The sequence below is a fragment of the Perissodus microlepis genome, chromosome 12 (genome assembly GCF_051167445.1).
Source record: "Perissodus microlepis isolate ML-2025 ecotype Zambia chromosome 12, ASM5116744v1, whole genome shotgun sequence".
NCBI lineage: Eukaryota > Metazoa > Chordata > Actinopteri > Cichliformes > Cichlidae > Perissodus > Perissodus microlepis.
Genome location: NC_140472.1, coordinates 26,446,666 through 26,468,954, shown reverse-complemented (window position 1 = coordinate 26,468,954; position 22,289 = coordinate 26,446,666). Strand labels below are relative to the sequence as shown.

Here is a 22,289-nt window from a genome sequence, read left to right as displayed (position 1 = left end):
TTGTAGCTTTTGCTGTTTGGGGCTTGCTGCCATAACCTTTCATCTCGGTGATCCATAAATAAAATTTTTTATCTCCTTTGTTCAAAAGGCCAACTTAACATTTCACAATACTCAACTATGTTTGTTCATACTATTTCTGAAAAAAGTGTATTTATTATCATTTATATTAACTTTGCCTGCACTTTTTAGCATTCTGCAGAACTTTTTTAGTTGGTACTCATTGTGTTTAAACCTAAAGTATCCGGTATGCCAAAAAGTGGCTTCCTGTATTTAAGCTGTTGTAAATTTCTTGTTGGCATATAATTGGTCAAACACTTATGATATGAAGTCCTCTTGAAGCAGAAAGAACATTCCTGTCATAAGGTATAGAAGCTGCACTTTTGAGCAAGTCTCATTTACATTAAAAATGTCTTTTTCAAGATCAGTCTCAGAGGGCAGCAGAAACAGCAACAAACACAACACAGTCTGTTACGGCCCTAGCTGGGCCTCCTGAAACTGCCCTTGTGTGGTTGTGGTGTTTTCTCTCCTCCTCTTCCTCTCTTGCTCCTCTCCCCAGAACACAGCTGCTGCTCATTGGCCTCATTTACCATCTGGGCCCAGTCAGCAATTGCCTCTCTGAGGTCATATAAGCTGGGGATGAACTGGATGTAGGAGGGTGGTTTTCTCTGGTGTCTCTGCTTTGTGTTCTAGGTGTGTGATTGTCCTGCCTGTGGTGTGGAGTTGTGGAAGCAGTGTGCAGTGTAGCTGCTACATATGAGTAGTGTGGGCTTGTGGGCCTCGGCAGCAGTAAAGCTAGCTGCTGCTAGTGACAGGGTGAGCTTGTGGGCCCCTGGAAGTGCCTCCTCGTGGTGTGGAGTTTTTTGTTTGGTTGTTGTGTTCTTTGTTGTTGCAACCTTTTTCTTTTTCTAGTGTTATTGGTAAAACGGTGTTGCCGGCTCTTTATGTTAAGTTTATCTATAATAAAAACTATTTTATTTACTAAACACCTCTGTCTGTTCTCCTTTCATTCTGTTCTGGACCCATTTGTTACCAGTCCCCACACACACCCCTAGACCTTCATCGTGGGGACGTAACACAGTCTGTTCTGCAAAAATCTTTTAAGTGGCTAATCTGATTATAATGTAGAACACTGAGTGGGTACAACGACGTCATAAAGATACTTAAAAACAAGTCATATCTTGCACACCTTCGTCAATCTTGTTTACTACAGCTTGTGTACCAGCAAAAGGAAACATTAGACATCACTTTTTTGGCATGCAAACGGAAACCCCCGCAAAGTGGTGGTTCCCCGCAGTTCAAACTGAGCCCATTTCCACCTGCCAACATCTTCAAGCACTATAAAAAGTAGACTTAAGTACAGTACAGTTACATAGATGCATATCCTGATAATGCCTCCACTCTCACAAGATAAGTTATAGATGGAGAATGAGTCACCACAGTAGTGTGGGCTTAAAGGAATAGATGAAGCCTCACAGATTCAGTCTCAGGTTAGGAAGAGTTTATGCGACAAAAAATATACATCCTTCTCTCTGATATCTACTAATTATATGCAGTTGTTAAAGAACGGGCACACTTCTCTTGCCAACGACTTCCACCCCCCACATGCTGCCAGTGTTCAATAAACTCAGCTCCCGAAAGAATCATGTAAAGCTCCGGTGCTTATAATGATAATGAAATCCTGAGTACCCTGGATAGCTCCCGCAGTTATCGCCGTTTTAATAACACACTAGCAGGGACTTATAGTTTGTAGTCTGTGGCTTCGACAATAGAAAAAGCACTACCTGGTGTTCAAATGTGGCCTGGTAAATTTTGTTCAATCTGTCAGAAATACTGTATGTTATTCTTTTATTTGCCTACTCCATGCTGGCACACTACAGGGTCCTCCAACGGTCACCTGTTGGAAGCCCCTGGAGATTTGTTACGTGCTTTTCACTGCAATTAACCCAGATGTTTTGACTAGCGAGAAAACAATACTCCTAGTTTATAGAGTACAACATGGACGCAAAAACTGGAAGAAACTTTGTAATTGCTTTTAATCCAGACTTTTAAAAGTTGGAGTTTAGGGGAGACCGGGGATAGTTGTAACATTTTTGACATTTCTGTCTGTAGCTTGGAGCTCTTTTAAGGTAGTGGATTCAAAATGTAATGCAAAGTATTTACATGTCTCTGCTATTAAATAGTACAGCTATTTTCTCTGCAGCACAATTACTCATTGCATGGTATGGTCTCAAACACAAAGAGTGAAATGTTACAATTAACCCCATAGTCTGGGTTAGTTGTAACATATCCTTGGGTGAAATGTAACACAATGAAATAAGGATACTGACAAAATTTTAACATGTAATCTTTTTTATTCAACACAATCATGCACTTAGAACTATTTACGTAGCTATGTGTGTGTGTGTGACAGAATGCAGAAATCTAGCTTTTGACCATATTCCAACCCCCCAAAAAAGACTAATTGTGGAATTTTCAGAAACTGAATATCTCATAAATTTTGGTTGGTCTTTCTTGAGTTTGGCCTCATTGGCTCAGTGGGCATTGTAACCTACAACTCTTGCACCAACTTTTGAACATAACAGTGAAGCTGAAAAAATGTAGTTGTGCACCAGCATCGCAATTCCACTGCGATGTCCATGATGTCCAATTACTTTTTTTTCATGGCTGACCTGTGTGGTTTGCAAAGTGCTTCAGAAAAATCAGGAATTCTATTTCTTGCACCCATCTTGATTTATTTCCACTACCAATACTTCCTACTGGCCCATCTCTGACAAAGTGGTCTGCATAACGTATGCGTCGGAACACAAACATTGGAGGAATTGTGTTGCCAATTGCATCAAACGCATATACAAAATGACCAGTGAACCTCTCTCTGCTGATGTCATATCCCCAACTTGTTTAATAAGTTAAAGTAATAGTGTGGTAAGTAGTAACATTTGCATTATTGTTACAACTAACCCAGACTGTTGCTGTTACAACTGACCCAGACTCCTATAGCTATGAACTAGCAAACATTACAGCCAGTGGCTAAAACATTAGCACTAAAGACCTACACAGAATATATCCCCATAGACATACAAATAACATAATTTAAGTTTGACGAGTTTAACTGCAAAGCAGATAATGCTATTAGAAATTGGAAATAAAGTAAAAAAAACAAACAAAAAAAAACTTACTTTTTGGCATGCAAATTACTTTCTTTCTTCTTAAATTGTCTTTGTTTGCCAAAATGTGCTAATTTTTCACATGTGATAGAAGAACTGAATTGGGCATGTACAGGATGAATCACATCATCTGAAACTTAGCCCTGATTGCAGAAATTGGAAGTGCTACAACTGACCCACATTACAACTATCCCCGGTCTCCCTACATAAAATCTGTTTTTATTTGTTTTTATTTTTAATTATTTGCTAACTTTTAGTCTTTATGTAGGTATAGGCCTATGACGTCTGTCGTCTGCGGCTGCATCATCCGACCAAGAAACATCAGCCTGTAATATCGGACTTTTAGCCACAAGGGGGAGCAATAAACATGTTGCTGTATTAACCTTTGAACCACGACACTTTTCTTTGAAACCATCAGCTGGTAAGGTCATCTTTAAAACATCAGTCTGGGTTCTTACCAGTGTCTTTGTTTCAGATGTACTGATAAGTAAGCAGGAATGTGCTTTTAGGGCCTTTCGTTAGAGAGGATAGTTGTAGCTGAGATAAGAGCAAGAGAGATTCTTTTTATTAAAACTAACAATTTTAAAAATATATATCATTTTTTTTCCCGGTTGACCCATGGTTGCAAAGCAGAAGATTTAACATTGGAAGAGTTCACTCTGTTGCTTTCTAGTTTCTGTTCTGTGCCCTGGAATATAAACCTAAAGAAACAGACGTAGATTTACAGACAAATTTACAACTACAGCTGAAGTTCCAGTAAAGAAAGACGATGTAAAAAGAAGAATTATATCACTAAATATTTAGTGGACGTACTACTAGGTTTTTTTTAAACCTCTCTGATCTTAAAGTTGCACTCAGGAAATACAAAAAGGCCTTACATCTTACTTGTATATATATATCTATGTATTTATAGAATATGTATTTATATATCTATAAAATGTAGGGTCAGCTGTTCATGAACTGTTCTGTAAAAGGGTGGTTTGCTAAATGTGATTGTTTATTTCTCTTTTACATAACCTATAATATCTATCTATCTATCTATCTATCTATCTATCTATCTATCTATCTATCTATCTATCTATCATCTATTTTTCATGAAGGCCTCGTGGGCTTGCTCTCCTTGGGAGTTGAAGTCACTCAGGTTGACGTCTTCCTCTTAGACTGACTGTGCTTGCTACATAAATCGGGCTTGAAGTAACCCCACTGTGCTGTTCGGGCACAGCTGCAATACTGCCAGCATTTGTCATGCGATGAAAGCCTGATTATTATTATTATTATTTTTGCACCCACGTCTTCTCCGCCCTGATGAGAAACACCAGCCGCCCTTTGACTCTGGCGCTGCCCCTCACGAACTTTGGCAACGTGTTGATGTTCCTTTTCAGTGTTTTCCTGGCTGCAACCATCATTTTCCTCAACGTGTCTGTGTTTCTCTCCATCCTGCTGAACACAGCTTTGCGCAGCGAGAACCGCTTCATGTACATGCTGAGCACTTGCCTCAGTGACATTTGTACGGGAGTGTCTTATTATTATGTTGGTGTTCTCGATGTGAGGGATGTCTATGACTCCCCCACGAGAACCTTTTACATTGCTCCCACATTTCTAGGACTGTCTTTCATGGCTATCCTGGCCGCGCAGGCGGACAGATACCACGCCATCTTGTCCCCCTTTAAATACTCCCAGCGCATGACCCGAAACAGGACCGTGATGGTCATCGTTGCCTACTGGGCCTACGCTTTCTTAATCGTCGCTGTGCAGAACCTGGTCACTGTCGGTGTTGCCAAACAGGTCACAGGCTTTGGCACTTTTGTCGCGAACATATTCCTAGTTATCATAATGATAGTGCTCAATATCCGATTGTTCATCATTGCCAGGTTTCAGCTGGAGAGGGAGCAGCCCTCCGAGGAGAGAGACAGCAAGCGTTCGTCGGTGTATCTCATACTGGTGGTTGTGGTGTTCTTCTTGGGGACTTGGCTTCCTATATTTTGTCATATTATCATTTGTAATTTCATTGGCACGACCTGTTATACCTTTAAAAATGAGGGCACTGACCCTATTCGCATTTTGCCCCGAGTTAATGCTGCCCTGACCCCCATTCTGTACATTAGAGGGTGCTCTGCGCTCAGGGCAACGCTGCTCGCCAAAGTGTGGAGACCCTGCCGTGGGAAAAGGTGAGAGGCCGGTTGTGTTTCACGAGTCAGCTCATTAAGAAATTATACAGTGCCATTCAAATATGCTTTTCGCGATAGGGCTCACACCTGAGGCCAGAAAGGATGCACATAAAACCAGTTTTATTTGAATTGTTGTTTGCTGTCAATATGTAAGCCGTTACTTTGAATGCTCCTCTAATTATCTATCACTTTTCAGTGCTTACTGGTATAAATGTATGAACTGTGACATTTTATGTTTTAGACATGTTTTTTTTCTTCTTGTTGGCTCTTGATTGAAAGTCCTCATCATGTTTATAGAGTGAAAAAAATAATTTCTAGCTCCTCCTCTGTTAATAACAAGTAAAATTTAGTCCTTCTGTACACCGAGTCCCTCCTTAGAGTTGGATCATTTCTAAATAGATGGATGTCAACATGCCACCGCAGGCAAACTGTTAAAAATGTATTATTTTCTCCATTGTGAATGGAAATCAACTGTAAAATGCGACACGTTCTTGGAAGATGTTGTTTTATCATGGACTTCACAATGAAAATGGACTTCCAGTGAAAAGTAATGTGTTTCGACTCTAGTTTTATTTATTTAAGAGCCCAACTGAATAAACAATCGCAAAGTAAAGTGTGGCAGAATCTTGTAAGTTTATTTAAAAAGTTTTAATTTAATTTTTCAAACAATAATTAGTAATTTCTACATTTCTTAAATTACAAACATAGCTGGGCAAACGATCCAACACCGCATAACACAAACTGTAGTCCGCCTGGTAAATGAGTTCTTATGTACATTTCCAGTGAACGTAGGCTGGGATAGAAGAGTTCTAGCAGATTTTAAACAGTTTTCACACACATACATTTGCTGGGAATCTTCTGCCTGTGTTTACGTGGAGCACCTAAGAGCACCTTGATTACGTAACCCCTCGCGCTGAGTATGCAGTTTCCTCGGCAACCACACAGTGTCAGAAGTGGCCTTTGGCACGCCGCCATAACGCCGACTTCCACGGAATGTGACCGGCACAATGTAAGCACAAAACATAAAAAGGTTTTACTCGGGAAACGGCGAATGATTCCGAGAGGATCCAACCCCTTGCAGCTAATGCGTTTTTAAGATTTTCATTATTAACATCTGCATACTCTTCAACTATTCTGAATAAGTCGTGTTTCAGTGAAATCTATCGGTGAGGCAATAAGAAGCCTGGTTTTCTTTGCTAAGAGGAGGAGCCTGCGTATCGCAACACTTCCGCACATCTGGTCCAGTTTCTGAACCTCTCTTTCTGCTTTTCACTTGCTTTCATATATTTTTTTAAAAAACATTAAGCCAGTTCTGTCACCAGGCATCACAGTCCCATTAAACAAAACAATAAATGAATGAATTAAGATAACTGCAAAAACAAATATTTACACAAATTTAAGCTACGTTGTCTTTATTTAAAAATATGAAAAACAGACAGAAAGTCAATGGGTTCCCCTTATCATTATTTAGATACTGAGGCTTGAGGTTTTGAAGGCAATGCAGCCGTCTTAAGTCCAGCTGATAAAGAGATTTATCAAGTCTAATGCTGTTTTCTGTGGTGGTTGTGGTATGTATTATCACCAGTGCATTGCGCACCGAACTGGCATATTTTAGGAGTGAAGGCCTTTGCAGATAAAAGAGGATACACTCAACAGTCCGCTTTAAAACATACGACAGCTTTTCGTGTACAATCCCTGATACCACATACAAAAATACCCCTCAAGTCTCAGTAAACCGATTCTAAAATTGCACATCACTTAACTCCCTACTTCTATTTCTTTCCCCGTCACAGTCCCTTCATAGATTACACATATTACAAAATTAGTTTTAAAGTCAGGCATCTCACGGAGCATTTACCTGCACAATGCAGGATGGTAGGACTATAACTGGGTCGTTTTGCTCGGAGGAGAAGGCCTTAAGGTGTTTGAACACAATGAAAGAAAATAGCACTCTTTGTTTCCTTCTGTGCCATCTTGCAGGTAAAGTTAGTAAGATTCCTGCTGTAAAAAAGTGAAAACCCTCCCACATTAGGATGTTTTCACTGCTGCACTTTGGGGCTGGTTTCTATTCAAATGTGGGTCAGGGGTGAGGAAGCTAACGTCATAAGCTTGCAACATGGCGTCCCGAAGGCTGTGAGATGAGCAAGAGGATGGTAAAGACCGCTTGAGAACGACCATACCGATGTAAGAAGGTATTTAAAATGAATTCTTTCCTTTTACCGCGGCGTCTAAATGTGTGTCGGAGCCGTATTTCTATCGTTTTTGATCGGATCGTTTCCTACCACCCACTGCAAGAATCGCAGAGGTTTTCGCTGTTACGCTGGTGTTTTTTTCCACGGCGTGCCAACAAAAAGGGGCTCTACCAGCCTGCTTGGCAAGCCGAGGATTCCCACATTATTTGTTCGAACATATCGCGGTCTCTGCCCAAACCTGTAACAATGCGCCGTTTGCGAACGGTGTGCTCCTTTTATATTTTTAATTAGGCATCGTGAGCTTACGAGAGATGTCCCACAGGACGAGTGTGTACCAAAGAATTACCAGGTTGGCAAAGCACATCAGGGGGACAGAAAGGGTCCACGGACGGCACGTCGCTACGTTGTATATGAACGCTAAAACGTTTCTACTCTTCACCTCATTTTCTCAGTTTTGCAGTCCAACGTGTTCAGTGAGTTGTTTACAAAATTGCAAGCTGATGAGTTTAATCTTTCTTTAAAATCAATCGCTTTCGCGTAAGCAAAGCAGATCTCTTCAGTTGGTATTGAATGGCACTTTGTGTGGTAAATGGATCGGGGCAGATTCTGTGAATTTTACGCATGTTTTTTTGCGCAATCAGCTGATAGTCTTTGAGATGTTCGTAGATGGTATCGATACCACTTGTTTATTGTTTATATGTAGGTTAAGCCACGTTGGTCTTAGGTGAGGCTCATTAAAATCATTTAACTGGATTGTCTTGCAAATATACCCATTAAAATGTTGGATGCATGCAGAGCCTGGTTTGAAACGTTGCTTTTTAAACGTCGATTCTAGCGATGCAGTGGGGTGTACGTTTTAGAAGCACTATAGGTGCGCTGGTGCTATAGAGCTACCATCTTTGTAATCGGCTACAGCGTTGGTGTCACGTTACACTCTGACCTATAACTGCACTGTTTTATAGAAACACTGTTGCACTGTCGTTGATTTCTGTCAGTAAATAAGCATCCTCATTTTTTTTAAAAAGGCGGAAAAAAAAATCACACCACTACGTTAATTACTTCATCATTAACTCAAAGTAAGCTAATAAAACAATGCATATACTCGGGTGTGAAGGCGGCTCTGCTCCTCATGATTACTGCTGTTAAAGTACCAAGGGGCATGGCGATAAGAAGGCACAAGAATGCCAGTAATGTGCGTTTCCTCGACTGGCTGCTGTTAACCAAAGTGTAGTCCTGTGGAAACATTTCCACTTTAATTAACAGTTGACGAAATGTACTTACCCCCTTGTAAAACGGCTGTAGAAAAATGGTCAGTTGTCTCATATTTTGCCAGTTGGTAGGGAAACGGATGTCTTTCATTTTACACATGATAAAATTATTTTGCACACATTTCCAGTAGCTCAGCTGCACATTAACTGTTTCTTTCTGCGATGGTTGGTGTGAATTCATTTCAAGTTGGCATTGTTATATATTTTTTTTCAAGCTCTTGCTTTGATAGTAGAGTAAAGGTAAGATAAAATTCAACTGTTTTCATGGCTTCTTTTTCTGGTTAGAGTTGCAGGGGACTGCAGCCTGTAATAAAAAGATTACAAGATGTTATTTTGGCAGACTACACCCAGCCCAACATATAGGTGTAGCGCTCAGCTGCTCTGTCTGCCAACCTCAAAATTTGGCTGGAGGGGTAGCTTAGGTGTGTTTTTCAACAACACACCTAAAAGCTGTATTGTTAAGAACGGGACACATGCAAATGTGTATTGCACTTTATAATCCAATTTGGAAAAGCCTCTAAAGGAGAAATGGGACTCCTGGCTGTTATGCCTGAAGCACTTGATGATATCAGCGCAGTAAAAGCACAGTGCTTTGATGAGCGAACTGCTTAATCCATTATGTTTAAACCAGTCCATCTCATAAACCTTGAAGAAACTGAGTGAGACTATTGATCACTTTACTTTTATAGAGTTGATCAAGTTTTACGCTGAAAATGGATCATGTAGGCAAGCTGGTCTCTCCAGTAAATCCTGTAAAATATTGTACAGTAACCGCTGTACTTTTTGATGCTTTTGTCAAATGAACATTATAGGTCAGAGATCAAGTAGCAAGGGTCAAACAAATTAAAAAATGACCAAGTCAAGTGGTCAGTGTGACTAGTTTCATTGATTACTATGGACTGCAGAATGTGGCCTGGAGGGTAATTTGAGGTCTGTGTGTGTGCCTCATGATCGGCCAGTTGGTCTTGTCCTTTCCCTTTCTCAGCACACACATAGTGTATTGGATGCAGGCTTACAGCAGCATGTGTGGGCAGTGCAATACAGTAAGAAGGCTACTTAGGCTATATGTGCTGACATGTTGGATGGGGACTTATAGATTGTTCTGGGCTGTTGTATCTATATGTAGCTGTCTGTTCTATTTGGTGGTTGCCTGTTCAGAGGCTGTTTGGTTTGTTCAGTGGATAAAGCACCTCGGGGCAGGGTTGTTGTTGTACTTTAAGAAGAAGAATGTGGAATGTAGTGCTGATAGCCAGAAGGTTGCGCAGTGTTTAACGGCTGAAGGAGGAGGGGGGGCTGGCAGGTCTGTAAAACCTTGGACCATACAAGATCTCTTACTCGCCCAACATGATGTCCTCAGTCAAAGCATTAGATATCAGGTCATGTGGGTTGGGGGTTGTTGAGGAAGTCTCGCAAGACAGAGGTCACTTTATCATACCAATCATATGTTCAGTTGTCAGTGAAGTGGCTGATTACTGCGCTTTTAGTGAGGGCACGCACTGTGATGCATGTAGGCACCAGTTACTAAACAGGATTGCTGGTGAAGGTCTCAGTGTTTATTTAGTTTTTTCCTGAGGACATTCTGGATGAGCACGATACTCAAGACACAGCAGAGATGCAAAGTTATTCATATTAAATCCATGGTAGCAGAAGAAAATGGTAGTTGGAACTCTTTCAGTGCATAAAGCAGATTCAGGTTTCATGTTTCAAATGAGAGTTTAACAAAGTCCTTTTTCAGCAATGAAAACTGTTACATATAGCCTCATCTTAAATTCCATTACCTCCAACTGCCAGATACTAAATGAACTAGTACTTTTCTGGTGTTTCTGACCACTCAAAGCAGCGTTCCCATTATAAGCTATAGCCTCTCATTCACACAGATTCATATGGCACTCGATCCAATGCATACAGACACACACACTCACAAAACTGGGGATCGACTCACAGACCTGATTAGCAGACAGTAAGTGTTACCTCCTGGTAAAGAAATGAGTTAATACTGCATGTAAAGAAATTTAGACATAACCAATAGATACATCAGCTAGTTTGAGATTTTTTTTTTTTTTTATAAGACTATCATCTTAGTCAAAATCAGTCCCTTACAGTTACAAAGAAATAAACCACTTATATGTAGAGCAGGGCGATATGACCCAAAATATTTATCACGATATACATTTGAAAATTTGCGATAACAATATAACTGACGATATAATTGACACTAGACAAAATACTTTACAACTCCACAACTTTATTAGTGCAAAAAAAACCCATCAATGTATTTTCACTTAAACAAGCAGCTGTTTTTTATGTGCATTAAAGTTATATAAAAATGTAACAGTGCAAATGCAAATTCCTTGCTGACAGTTTAACCAAAAGGCATTTCCAGTTGAAATTGGCCGACATATCCTCAGCATAACCATGTATAACATCCACAAAACTTAAAAAGAGGTTATACACACACAATACGGTAATATTATGTTGAAGCACAGTAGTATCACTCCGCGAGGCTCCTGCCTACGATAGTCGTAATGCTCCGACAATCCATAAAGCCGTGCGGGTTCGTAGCTTAGCAAAGTCGTACTAAAACATTTGACAGATTTTCGAGCGCCGTGTACCACATAAAATCGTTTCAAGGTCAGTAAACACAACCAGAATTCATACATAAGGCACACGGGATTATAAGGGGCACTGTCGATTTTCAGAAAAATCAAAGGATTGATTTTAAGTGTGCCGTATTTTCCAAACAACATGGTAATAACGACGGCCCGCTAGCATGCTCTACCAAAAATAGTGCTTTGTTGTGTAACTGAAGGACGAAAGCTAATCCAGTTCCAAACCACTGAAGTTGCAGCATTTTTACAAACCAGTTCTGGTTCATCCGTTTCATTTAACGATCCACTTTCGTTCTTCTCATTCTCCGTCGCCGCCATGTGCGTATTTAAACATAGGCACTGCGCATGCGCGTTTTACCCATATTCTATCGCGATATTTCATTTTCCTATCGTTGCCCAAAATTACACCGGTATTACCATGAACGGTATGATATAGCCCAGCCCTACTTATATGCAGACTTTAAATCTCTCTTTTTAATCTGTGTTTTTGCATTTTAACCTGTACTAACAAGAGAAACATCAAGTTTAATAACAAACGAATGTCTCTATAAATATAAGAGAAATGTATAACTACTCATGACATTTTTCTTCTAGCGCTGTATTTTTAGTCTTGCACTTGCATCTACACCCCACGTTTACAAAACAGCTGAAAAACTAGAGTTACTAAATCATCTCATTAAATGAGTTGATGACAATTTATAAAATAAAAATTCATCTGGCACTGGTTGCTGTTGTTTTATTAGCTAAGATTACCTCCAGATATCATTCATACCACAGAATAAATTTCTTCATTTCCCGTTTTAAAGGTATGTGGTAAGGAAAAAAGGATTTAATCTAATTTTTCAAAAAATCAGCAAACTTCTCCTCCTCCTTTTCCCTGGTGTTACACAACAATCTTTGGTCTGAATGCCAGCATAGCTGTGTAAGGTTTTAGGATGTACACATGTGGCCACAGCTTTCTGATCGGTGATAAACAGAATGAGGTTCTTGTCATTCCACTGCACTGTGGGCAGGACTTGTTTGTCTCACTGAACTGCTGAACTCCTCACTGGAAGTGTTCACCCAAACTGTCAGGGTACTGTAGTTCACATACTTACTATAATCATGCACCTGTTCACCCAGCAGTTCTGAAAAACTGAATGTTCCAAAAACAGGACAGAACCGATTTGACCTATTGAGCTTTTTCTAATAGCAGGATATGTCCTCTGCAGCTTTTCTGAAAAGATTACATCCAGAATGGATCCAGCACTAGATGCACTTAAAAATCTACCACTGAGCCTACAAGCATAGGCAGGCTATTTCAAGAAATGACTGAAGCTAGTGACTTCATATGTCATCTTTACCTTCTATATTCTGTCTTATGCCTGCATTGCCAACTTGCCTAAAAGACTTGATCTCGCTACAAGTGAATGATTTTTTTTTTTTTTTTAAATTAAACTGTAAAAAGGTTTTAGATTGAAGGTTATGTTTTTTTCATTGTTTATTGTGTAAATCTGAAGCTTTTTCTGAATCTAACCAAGTTGAGTTTTGTGGAGCCTTTGCTGTAACATGATTTCTGAAACTTTGTGGAAACAGGAGAGACCTGATTTTTGGATCATGTATATGTCTAACAGATGTTCTAAATGAGGTTTTAAATGTGTGTGCATGATAGAGTAATGCAGTGTAAAGGCCGTGTAGCAGGATGACAAAACAAAACAACGTGCGTCTTTGTAACCAATCAAATGAGACTAAAATGGAAATGATTATGTTAATTTGCATAACTAACTAGCATTACATATCACCTGTAATAAAATACTGTGAGCTGCCCTGCTGCACAGCTCTGCTAAGAAAAGAATTTAATTCATTGTCAGAAATGGTTTAGAGCAACCTGGTAAATCTTTAATGTGTTTCGTATGTCGCTCACATGTAATGTCTGTTAAGAGCATATATAGTGGTTAGCTTTTTTTTTCTTTTTTTTTAAACTAACTTTTTACTTTAATCTCATTTTATTGTGAGCTGTCCTTCCACAGCTGGTCCTTGCCGTACCCATGAGTCCTGCATGGACCAGCCTTACCCATGCAGCAGTGTCAGCCATGTTGAAATGGCTCAGAGGTGGTTGCTTGGTGTTTGTATTTCAAACTGGCTTTGTACCATCCCCCCAACCCCTCCCCCACTCTCTCTGCCCACCAGCATACTCTGTTTGTGTGTGTGCGCACACACACACATGCACACACCTAACACACACATACACACACACACACACACACAGTGAGGCCTTTTGCTCCTGCCCTTGATTGCCTCTCATTCTGTGTCTACTTCAATCGTTCCTACCTATCTGTCTCTACCACTGATCCTTTTATGCAGGTTCTGATGTTGTGTGATGGCAGTTCTACAAACCCAGTACTATCTCTTGCTTAAATGAATCTCTGTGAAAGAAGCCCCAATTAGACAAAAGTTGCATGTAAAATCCTGGTCAATCCTGATTTCTATTGGTTGTTAGCAGATGACCTTTCACAGCAGTAGGGTGTGTTTTGTTATTGCACCACAGGACTTTGGCTCACCTCTGCCTTCTCTTGGCTTTTTTACTCTGTGTTCAGGAGATTAGTGCCACAGCCCAAAGCTCTCTGTCACCTTTGCTACATGAACACCGACTTGCTGTTGAATCTATACATGCGCTGGAAAATTGTAAGCAGCAACAGGGGTGGTAAATAAAGTCAAACCTGATCATCCAAATTTCAGGTGTAACCAGTTTTAATTCAAAGGTTGACATTAATTCAGTGCCCAGGGCTCTTTGACTCGTTCTACTTTACACTCCAAAATCTGCACACGCATGCATGAGCCTTGCCGTGTTTGTGAGTTGTGTGTAAACTTCTCATCTCCTGATCGTCAGGCTCCTGACACAAGTCAAGGTTGAGGATAAGTAGCAGGGCGCTTTGTTTCTTCTTCTTTTTTTTTTTTTAGATGAGTTTGCCCCTATCATTATGTCATAGTTTTTGAAGAGGTTACACTGCAGGGAATGGTAAGCTGATCCACTGTGTGTGCTCAAAGACAACAACCTCCCTGGGCTGAATTTAGTTGGTATGTTGTAGGATGTTCAGCCAGAGACAGAAGTCTTTCTTACAGCCCTTCTAAACCAGCTATCATGCTTTCTCTCCAATGAGCTACCAGCCTTTTTGCGTAGGGCTTAAAACTATGGTGATCGAACCCTGCAGACTTTACTGCTTTATAACTTACTAATATTATCCATAGAAACTAGTCTTTTGGCATGCTGGAAATATTATTATTTTTTTGCTGTTTTTGTCAGTTGATACATCATCCCTGACTTTAACTATGGAGTTGTAGAACAGGAACAACAGTGTGGTTTGTAGTATTGAAATGTTTCTAGGTGGAAAGGGTGCCATGCAGTCACACTTGGAGCTACATTCATGGTGCAGGCCTCTCTGTCATGCCTCTTTTCCTGGGCAGCATCGTTGGAAGGTGAGCCGGGCCTACACGTGTCCTACCCTAGCTGCATATAGATCAGCTATAATCCATTACCGGCTCCCTGGAATCCAGCCGGCACAGCACAGCAATGGAGGGGCCAGGGGGAGAGGGTAGCTGGGTGGGTGATGGAGGGGAGGAAAGGGAGAGAACGAGGGATGAGAGGTGGAGGGTGATGGGGGAGGGCTTTTTTTTCTTTCTTTTTTTTTCCTCTCCTGAACTGGCTTCTCTACTGTGAGCCCAGCCCCCTTTTATGTCGGTCCGCTGGAAAAGCCTCTTGAATCCCCCCATAAAGCCTGCAGAGGTGTGCGTGCGTGTGTGTGTGTGTGTGTGTATGTTAAGAGAGAGACTTGATATATGGCTTCCTGGCTGGCATCACAGTAGAGGCCCTTCTTTCTCTAGTAGCCCTCTTCTCCATTACTGCCTGCAGGGCTGAGTGCCGTAAACTCCCCTAGCTTGTTCTACGATTAACACATCTGGGTTATGCTTTTCAGAATAGCTCATTATGATTTACATTGGGGACAGGACAGTGAGCTGTTCCTGGGATGTGTCTGCATGCCCGGTGAAAGGCTGGTGAGGACTGGAAGATAAGGAGAAAGGAGAGGTACAGAGGAGAAACGGGGGAGGGGAAGAAGATCGTGAGTAGAAGTGTCAAAGCAGAGGAGGCAAGCCCAGGCCTGGACCTGGGGGTAATGATCACTTCAGCTGATTGTATCAGCTAGTCTGTGACAGAGTCAGCTTGGCTACATACCGGATACACTCAGCACTCTTTACCAGGTTAAAATTTTAACCTTCTTGTTCTTTGATGGTTTTTAATTTTGACTATAATAATGGGTGGTCATTACCATCCTTAACAAGTCTGTTACGTCTAGTGTGCCATCTTCTTTAGTGGTACTTTGTTTTTCTCTGTAGTATTTGAAGGGATACTGGAGGGCCTTAGCCAGGATATGTATGTCTTTGTTTAACGCTGTGATGGACTCCTTAGTTGTGCTTACTTACTGTGCAGTTAAAACTATTTTAAACAGATACAGTTACTTGAATTTTAACTTGTGCTTTTGCCCTGATGGCGTTTTGAGGACAATTGAGGATAATTCACATCTATTACAAACGGAAATATTCTTTAAAAGCTTTGCTTTGATCTAAGACCAGGTCAAATGCCATTAGTAATCTGTGTCGTTATGAGTACCTGATATTTAGTTTGTTGCTTTCAGCTGTTCGTTGCCGTTTTTCCTGCTAGTGCATATCTCATACCTACAGCATTATACAGAAGCTGTATGATTGTTGAAGTTAGGTTAAGGAGATGGTATACACAAGGAGAGAAATTCAGAACTTTTTTGATAATGTGTGCTTTAATTTTACTAAAAGGTATCTAAGGGCATCATGCTTAAGATATATTAACCTAGAATAAGTTCAAGTTAAACTATAGAGCTAATGTAACTACCTCGGTCGATAGTTACTAGGTATGTCATTAATATAGTTAGTTTTGGTCAATTCATATTATTGAATCAATATTAATATTGTCTCCTCTTTTACTGGTGTCTTAACTCTAGAATGTTTTTTTAATCTGGCGATCTGTGCACAATATTGATATCAGCTGGTATTTTTGCTCATAGTTAGAGTCAGGATTTTGAGCACAAATTAAACCATGTTATTGTTTATTTATAGTAAAAATGATTTTTTTTTAATTCAAATGTTGATTCGCCCACTGTTTGAGATGTGCACACTGCAATCACTAAACAACATGCAGATCCATTTCAACCCTTGGTGCTGGGTGTTTTTAAATGTGATTTCAAAGCTCTTGCTTGGCACTTAAAATGGCAATTTCTACATGTGTTTGACTTGAATTAAACATTTCTTTGTCTTAGATTGTAATCTCTTGTAGTATGGCATACCCTGCTGTGGTTATTGAAAATTTGTGTTGTCTAAGCTTGCCTGTGGCTTTGAGGGAACGTTAAACATGGACAGACTGCTGCCTCAACCAAATCATACCACTGATATTGCCCTCAGAAGTTTTGCATCTATTGCATTAACACAAAATGTGTGTTTGTAGAGAAAACTAGAAATAGAAGTACTGTGGTGTGTACCATTAGGTCATCAGTATGTTGTTTAGCAGTGAATTGGATTCACTCGTCCTATTTCCATAAATAAGGGCCCCTCTGGAGGATCGAGTGGTGCTGTCCTTGCCTTGGGGCCACACCCTCCCCCTCCTCTCCTGCCCAAGCTCCTGTGTAGTTTTTCCTGCTCAGGTGTCACCTAATCCCCCCACCCCCCCACCCCCAACCCCCAGACAATAGGGCAGGGCTGACATTACCATGACCTAATGGAGACTAGAGTTAGCTGAGTTTCCAGAGAGGGCATCCCATCGAAACTAGTTACTCTGGTGAGATAGTGGAATGAGGCAACTTAGGAAAGAAGTTACTTTACCCATTCTTGTCCTCCACCCCTACGGCCTTTGTGCCAGATAAGTGGTAATGTGTACAGTCAGAACTTGATCCATGTAGGGTTACAGTTTGTTTAAAAAGAAAAGTTGGACACAGAGAAGGTTCCAGTTTCTAAGCAGCTGTGTGATTATATGGCATGCACTGCTAACAGTTTGCTAATTTCCCAGTGAGCTCAATTTTGCCATTAGAGAAGCGTTAGCTAAGCCTTTACAGCACATTGCTTATTCAGCCTTTTTTTTTTTTTCCCCTCATCCACCGCCAACGCCAGTAACTATTGATTTTTGCGTTATCTGTTAAGAAACACCACTCTTTATTTCTTTTCTCAATAACCCATTATTTTTATGTGGTTTCAGTGTAATAAAACTATTTTTTTAATGTAATACTGATCACCTCCTTGTTTTGTTTCTTTCAGCTTGAGGTGGTGCACGTGTAGGAAGAGAGAGACGAGAGAGAGGGGAAAGAAGGACGGAGGAAATGGAACTGCCAAATCATGCCAAACAACTGCTGCTGCAACTCAACCAACAGAGAGCCAAGGGCTTCCTGTGTGATGTTATCATTGTGGTGGAGAATGCACTCTTCCGTGCCCACAAGAACATCCTGGCGGCAAGCAGCATCTACTTTAAATCTTTGGTCCTCCATGACAACCTCATCAACCTCGACACAGAGATGGTTAACCCCTCGGTATTCAGACAAGTTCTTGACTTCATCTACACTGGGAAGCTACTGTCCTCATCAGACCAGAGCAATGAGCAGAACTTCAGTGCCCTCTTAACTGCAGCCAGCTACCTCCAGCTCCACGACCTTGCTGCTCTGTGCAGAAAGAAGCTTAAGCGCAATGGTGGGAAACCCCTGCCAGGTAAACCCTCCACTCCAGGTCCCCTTAGCCGCTTACGTCTAAACAACCAGCGGCTTTCCTCTTCTACCCCTACTGGCCACAATAACCACTATCCTCCAACCCCTTCTGATGCCGACCAGCCACAGCCAGACGAAGGCCTTCGGGACAAGCTCTCAGATGACGAGATGTTTGTTGGCACTTCTGGGAAGAACGGGAATGGGGGGAATGGAAGCAGTAATGGTAACCTCAGCAGCGGCGGAAGTGCGGGGGAACCGGACCTTGGACTAGACCTCTCCAAGAAGAGTCCACCCTCTGCGGGCACAGCCACAGATGCCCTCAGCCCACACAGCAACTCCCAAGGATCCCCTCAATCTGCCTCAGTATCGACAACCAACAGTGCCTCACTGGATGATTCGTCTACCACCTTGCCGGGTGCAGACACCTGCATCTCAGAGACCATGGACCTCAACTCCTCCTCTAAAACCTCAGAGGAAATCCAAAACCAGCCAGAGGGTCCTCCACCACAGAAAAAGTCCCGACAGGGAGCTCGGAAGAATGAATGGCCTAAGAGAGAGGCTTCGGGTTTGAAGTCTGAAGATCACAGCAGGCCCCTGGTTAATGGGGTAATTGTTGGTCCTAAAGATAGCCGCTCATCTGGGATTGGAGGTGGCAGTGGGAACAGCTTCACATCTGACCAGTCCTTCCAGTGTAAGGACGAAGAAGAAGGAGGAGAGAATGGCCAGGATCACAGTGAGGAAAGTGGTCAGAGTGATGGAGAGACTGCAGGAGGTGGAGGGGGAACAGCAGGGGGGCACCACAGCGCCAACTATGTGTACAGGCAGGAAGGTTTTGAGCCAGCATTTGGAGACAACCTCTATGTGTGTATTCCCTGTGGTAAGGGTTTCCCCAGTTCTGAACAGCTCAATGCTCATGTGGAGGCGCATACTGAGGATGAGCTCTACATCAAAGAGGAGGGAGGAACCTTTGTGAAAGAGGAAGATGAGGAGGAGGCCGAGGACCTTTCTGCCACTGTAGGTCCTTCTACCTTTGGTTCTGAAACGCGCCCGTTCAAGTGTACAGTGTGCAGTAAGAGCTACAAAGACCCAGCAACCCTGAGACAACATGAAAAGAGCCACTGGCTGACCAGGCCTTTCCCCTGCAACATCTGTGGCAAAATGTTCACCCAGAGGGGAACCATGACACGCCACATGCGTAGCCACCTCGGCCTGAAGCCATTTGCATGTGAAGAGTGTGGCATGCGCTTTACACGCCAGTACCGTCTGACAGAGCACATGCGTGTCCACTCTGGAGAGAAGCCGTATGAATGCCAGCTATGTGGGGGGAAGTTTACCCAGCAGCGCAACCTCATCAGTCACCTGAGAATGCACACCTCACCCTCTTAGAAATGCATCAAGCCAAAGAACTCTGGGAATAGAAAATACAAACCTTTTCTCCATCGCAAAAGCAAAGAAATGCACACATACACATAGTTCTACATATTAATCCAGTTTATGATGCCCTGGCTAAGTGAATGATGTAGCCGTTAGCCACAGTGTGCTCTTGGTGATGGTGGGATCTTGTTGATGCAAGGATTCAGTTGTTGTTTATATCGAACAACATCTGCTCACCTCTCAGGAGCTCTAAAGGGACAGTTTACTGCTGTCTCTCTCCAAAGTCACAAAGCAATGGTGGAGTTGCATAACGTCTGGTCTGTTAAATGTGAATGTGGGTACTGATATAATGTCAAGCCTCTCACTTCATACCCTTCAGCAGCTTTTCTCTCTTCTACCTTTGAGTCTCTGAAGTTTTCAGATGACTCAAGAGTCCCCTGTGTACTCCAGTGCTACTTTGACCAAAAAAAAACACGTGCAAACAATACTGGCAATAATTCAGCAAAAAGATTATTTTAACCCTGACAGCTTTATGTGCTTCGTTGTGTTGGTTGGTGATGGGTATCTGTATATAAAGCCCTTTTCAGACATGGGATATGTAACATTGCTCACTACCCCAATCTGTTAAAGTGATGGCCTTCTGGCATACAGACATGATGACTTCTACATCCATATTTCTCACAGTTATACCGTCATAGATGTGACGGTGATGAAGAGAGTTGCTAGATTTGGCAAAAATCCCAATCATGATTATTTTGGTCAGTATTGTAAAATGTATTTATTTTGCACAGTTATTTCCAAACAATTGTGTAAAATAAAAACTGCATATAGTTAGATTTACAGAGGATTTCATTTAAATCTGAATATAATTGTAAAAAATGAAGCTTGAAAAGAGTTGAGGTGGTGGGCCATTAGAAATAAACAGCTTGAACTTTTGGCAAGGAGCAAAACTGTACTACTGTAAAGGAAAGCAGTGCACTCAGGAACACAATGTAAAATCTTAGAAACAAAAACAAACACAGAAAAGTAATTTTTTTCTTTGCTAATTTTGTTTTTGTAGTTCTCTTTGCCACTGACACTAAGTGTGCCTGCTAAATAGTGCTGCTGCATGGACTGTATGCCACCGCTTTCCCCCAGAAAGATCTCTCCTCAGGATTGGGAACAGCAAACTGTATTAGAGAGTAATTGTTTTCATCTTACTACCACAAAGAAGCAGATCTGGTGGGATAAAATGCAGTTATGTGCATGTTATTGTTTCTCTTATGGGCTAAGCAACTCACATCTACGCAGGTGTTCAGTCACAATCTCATGTCTGCATGCATTCAGACTTCTGCTGTGTTAAAAGCTACACATAAACGGTATCTAATGCGAATTCTGTCACTACTTTTACAGAGAAGTAACTTGGTGTGCTCATTGAGGCACTCAGAAAACATGTCTGAAAGGGGCTTAAGAGGAGGGGTAACTGGGTTTGGGACCATCTCCATGCTTTAACTGGAAGTTCTTGAAAGAAGGTTCACGTTGGAGGACACTGATTTAAGTTTTTGTTTCACAGATGACAAACACTCAGTCTTCTCTACAGCTGTTTGCATTAATATAGAGAAGATTTTCATTGTTTTCAGATTTGCCTGCTAGTGCTCCCAGGAATGAAACCTGGTTGGACAGATGAACCCTTGAGGTACTTGTTTTTTGCTTAAACAACTTGTCATGTTTCAGTGAATGTTTAAACTGGAAGGTCTTGGGATTTTTCTTGTGGAGGGGAGGGATCTGGGTTGGGGCAGGGCGGGGCGGGGCGGGTGGTTTCGTGGGGATAAGGTGAAGAGGGTGTTTTTAGACTGAGCGTTATGTTCAGTGGGTACGTTTATTTTTCTGTCTGTATAGCTTTCCTCCCCTCAGAAAAAAGAAAAGTCTATTTATGTAGGCTTGTGACCTCTCTACCTCTGATTACTCTTACAAACTCTATGTTGATTAGTTGAAAGTTCCTATGTAATTAATTGTAAAAAGTGTGTAGATTATGGTAAGTTTTTATCTAATGCTTTAACCTGCCCATCTCTCAACACAGGTTTTTAATGCTTATAGATTTTACACATTAATATTGTTTTTAGCTGATGTTTGTACTTGTCAGATATAGCTTTTGGGTGCCCTGTTCATTGTGGCTCCACTTCAAAGTGTACTGTAGCTTCCAGCCTGGAGCAACTAGTGCTTAGTTGGTTAGTTTAGATATATAGAGTTCCAAAGATCTTATGAATGTTGAGGAGAACAGAGCTAACTAACAAACTTTGCTAGACAAGTTCATAACCAAAGTTTTTAAAAAGATGTACTTAAGATATATAGCATACTAAATTATTTCACTTTTGATTTCTTTTTGCTGTATAAAACAAATTATGAATTATATTCAAAGTCCAGAGAAAGAAATCCACTCTTTTGATGGAGTTTTTGGCCAATGACTGACAAAGGTTCTTGTGGATTGCAAGGAAAGCTTGTGCTGATTGGTGGGCTGGTATGACGTAAACTTTACCACCCAAAAAAATTGGTAAAGTTTATTTTAAAAAAACAAACAAAAACATGTTCCCTGAACATGTTTCCTGTTTCCTTTTCATTTATATCCAGAGTCCTTATCACTTTATATTCCCTGACTTTAAAAACAGGACTTGATGACATTTTATGTGTTCTGTTCAGACCAAAAAAGAAAAAGGAAAAAAAAAAAAAAGATAGAAAATATAATCAGAATTTTAATGTGAAGTTCAACTTAATTGTTTTGGTTT

The 22,289-nt window shown here is 41.1% G+C and overlaps 2 protein-coding genes across 3 annotated transcripts; both read left to right on the top strand.

Moving 5' to 3' along the window:
• The first annotated feature begins 4,469 nt into the window (after positions 1–4,469).
• Positions 4,470–5,336, top strand: LOC146376435 (uncharacterized). The gene has a single exon (XM_084946818.1). The coding sequence runs from the start codon at positions 4,470–4,472 to the stop codon at positions 5,334–5,336; it is 867 nt and encodes a 288-aa protein (XP_084802944.1).
• A 2,084-nt stretch (positions 5,337–7,420) lies between these two features.
• hic2 (hypermethylated in cancer 2) lies at positions 7,421–21,283 on the top strand. 2 transcript variants are annotated; one of them, XM_084946988.1, is made up of 2 exons: positions 7,421–7,524; positions 17,714–21,283. In XM_084946988.1, exon 2 carries the CDS (start codon positions 17,776–17,778, stop codon positions 19,537–19,539), a length of 1,764 nt encoding a protein of 587 aa, XP_084803114.1. In that variant the 5' UTR covers positions 7,421–7,524; positions 17,714–17,775; the 3' UTR covers positions 19,540–21,283. The 2 variants fall into 2 exon arrangements, with proteins under 2 accessions (XP_084803114.1, XP_084803115.1); XM_084946989.1 differs by having other exon boundaries at positions 7,422–7,516.
• The last annotated feature ends 1,006 nt before the right edge of the window (positions 21,284–22,289 follow it).

What these genes read in the sequence shown, in the direction of transcription:
- LOC146376435 (XM_084946818.1), top strand. Translation starts at nt 4,470, where the DNA reads ATGAGAAACACCAGCCGCCCTTTGACTCTGGCGCTGCCCCTCACGAAC.
- hic2 (XM_084946988.1), top strand. Translation starts at nt 17,776, where the DNA reads ATGGAACTGCCAAATCATGCCAAACAACTGCTGCTGCAACTCAACCAA.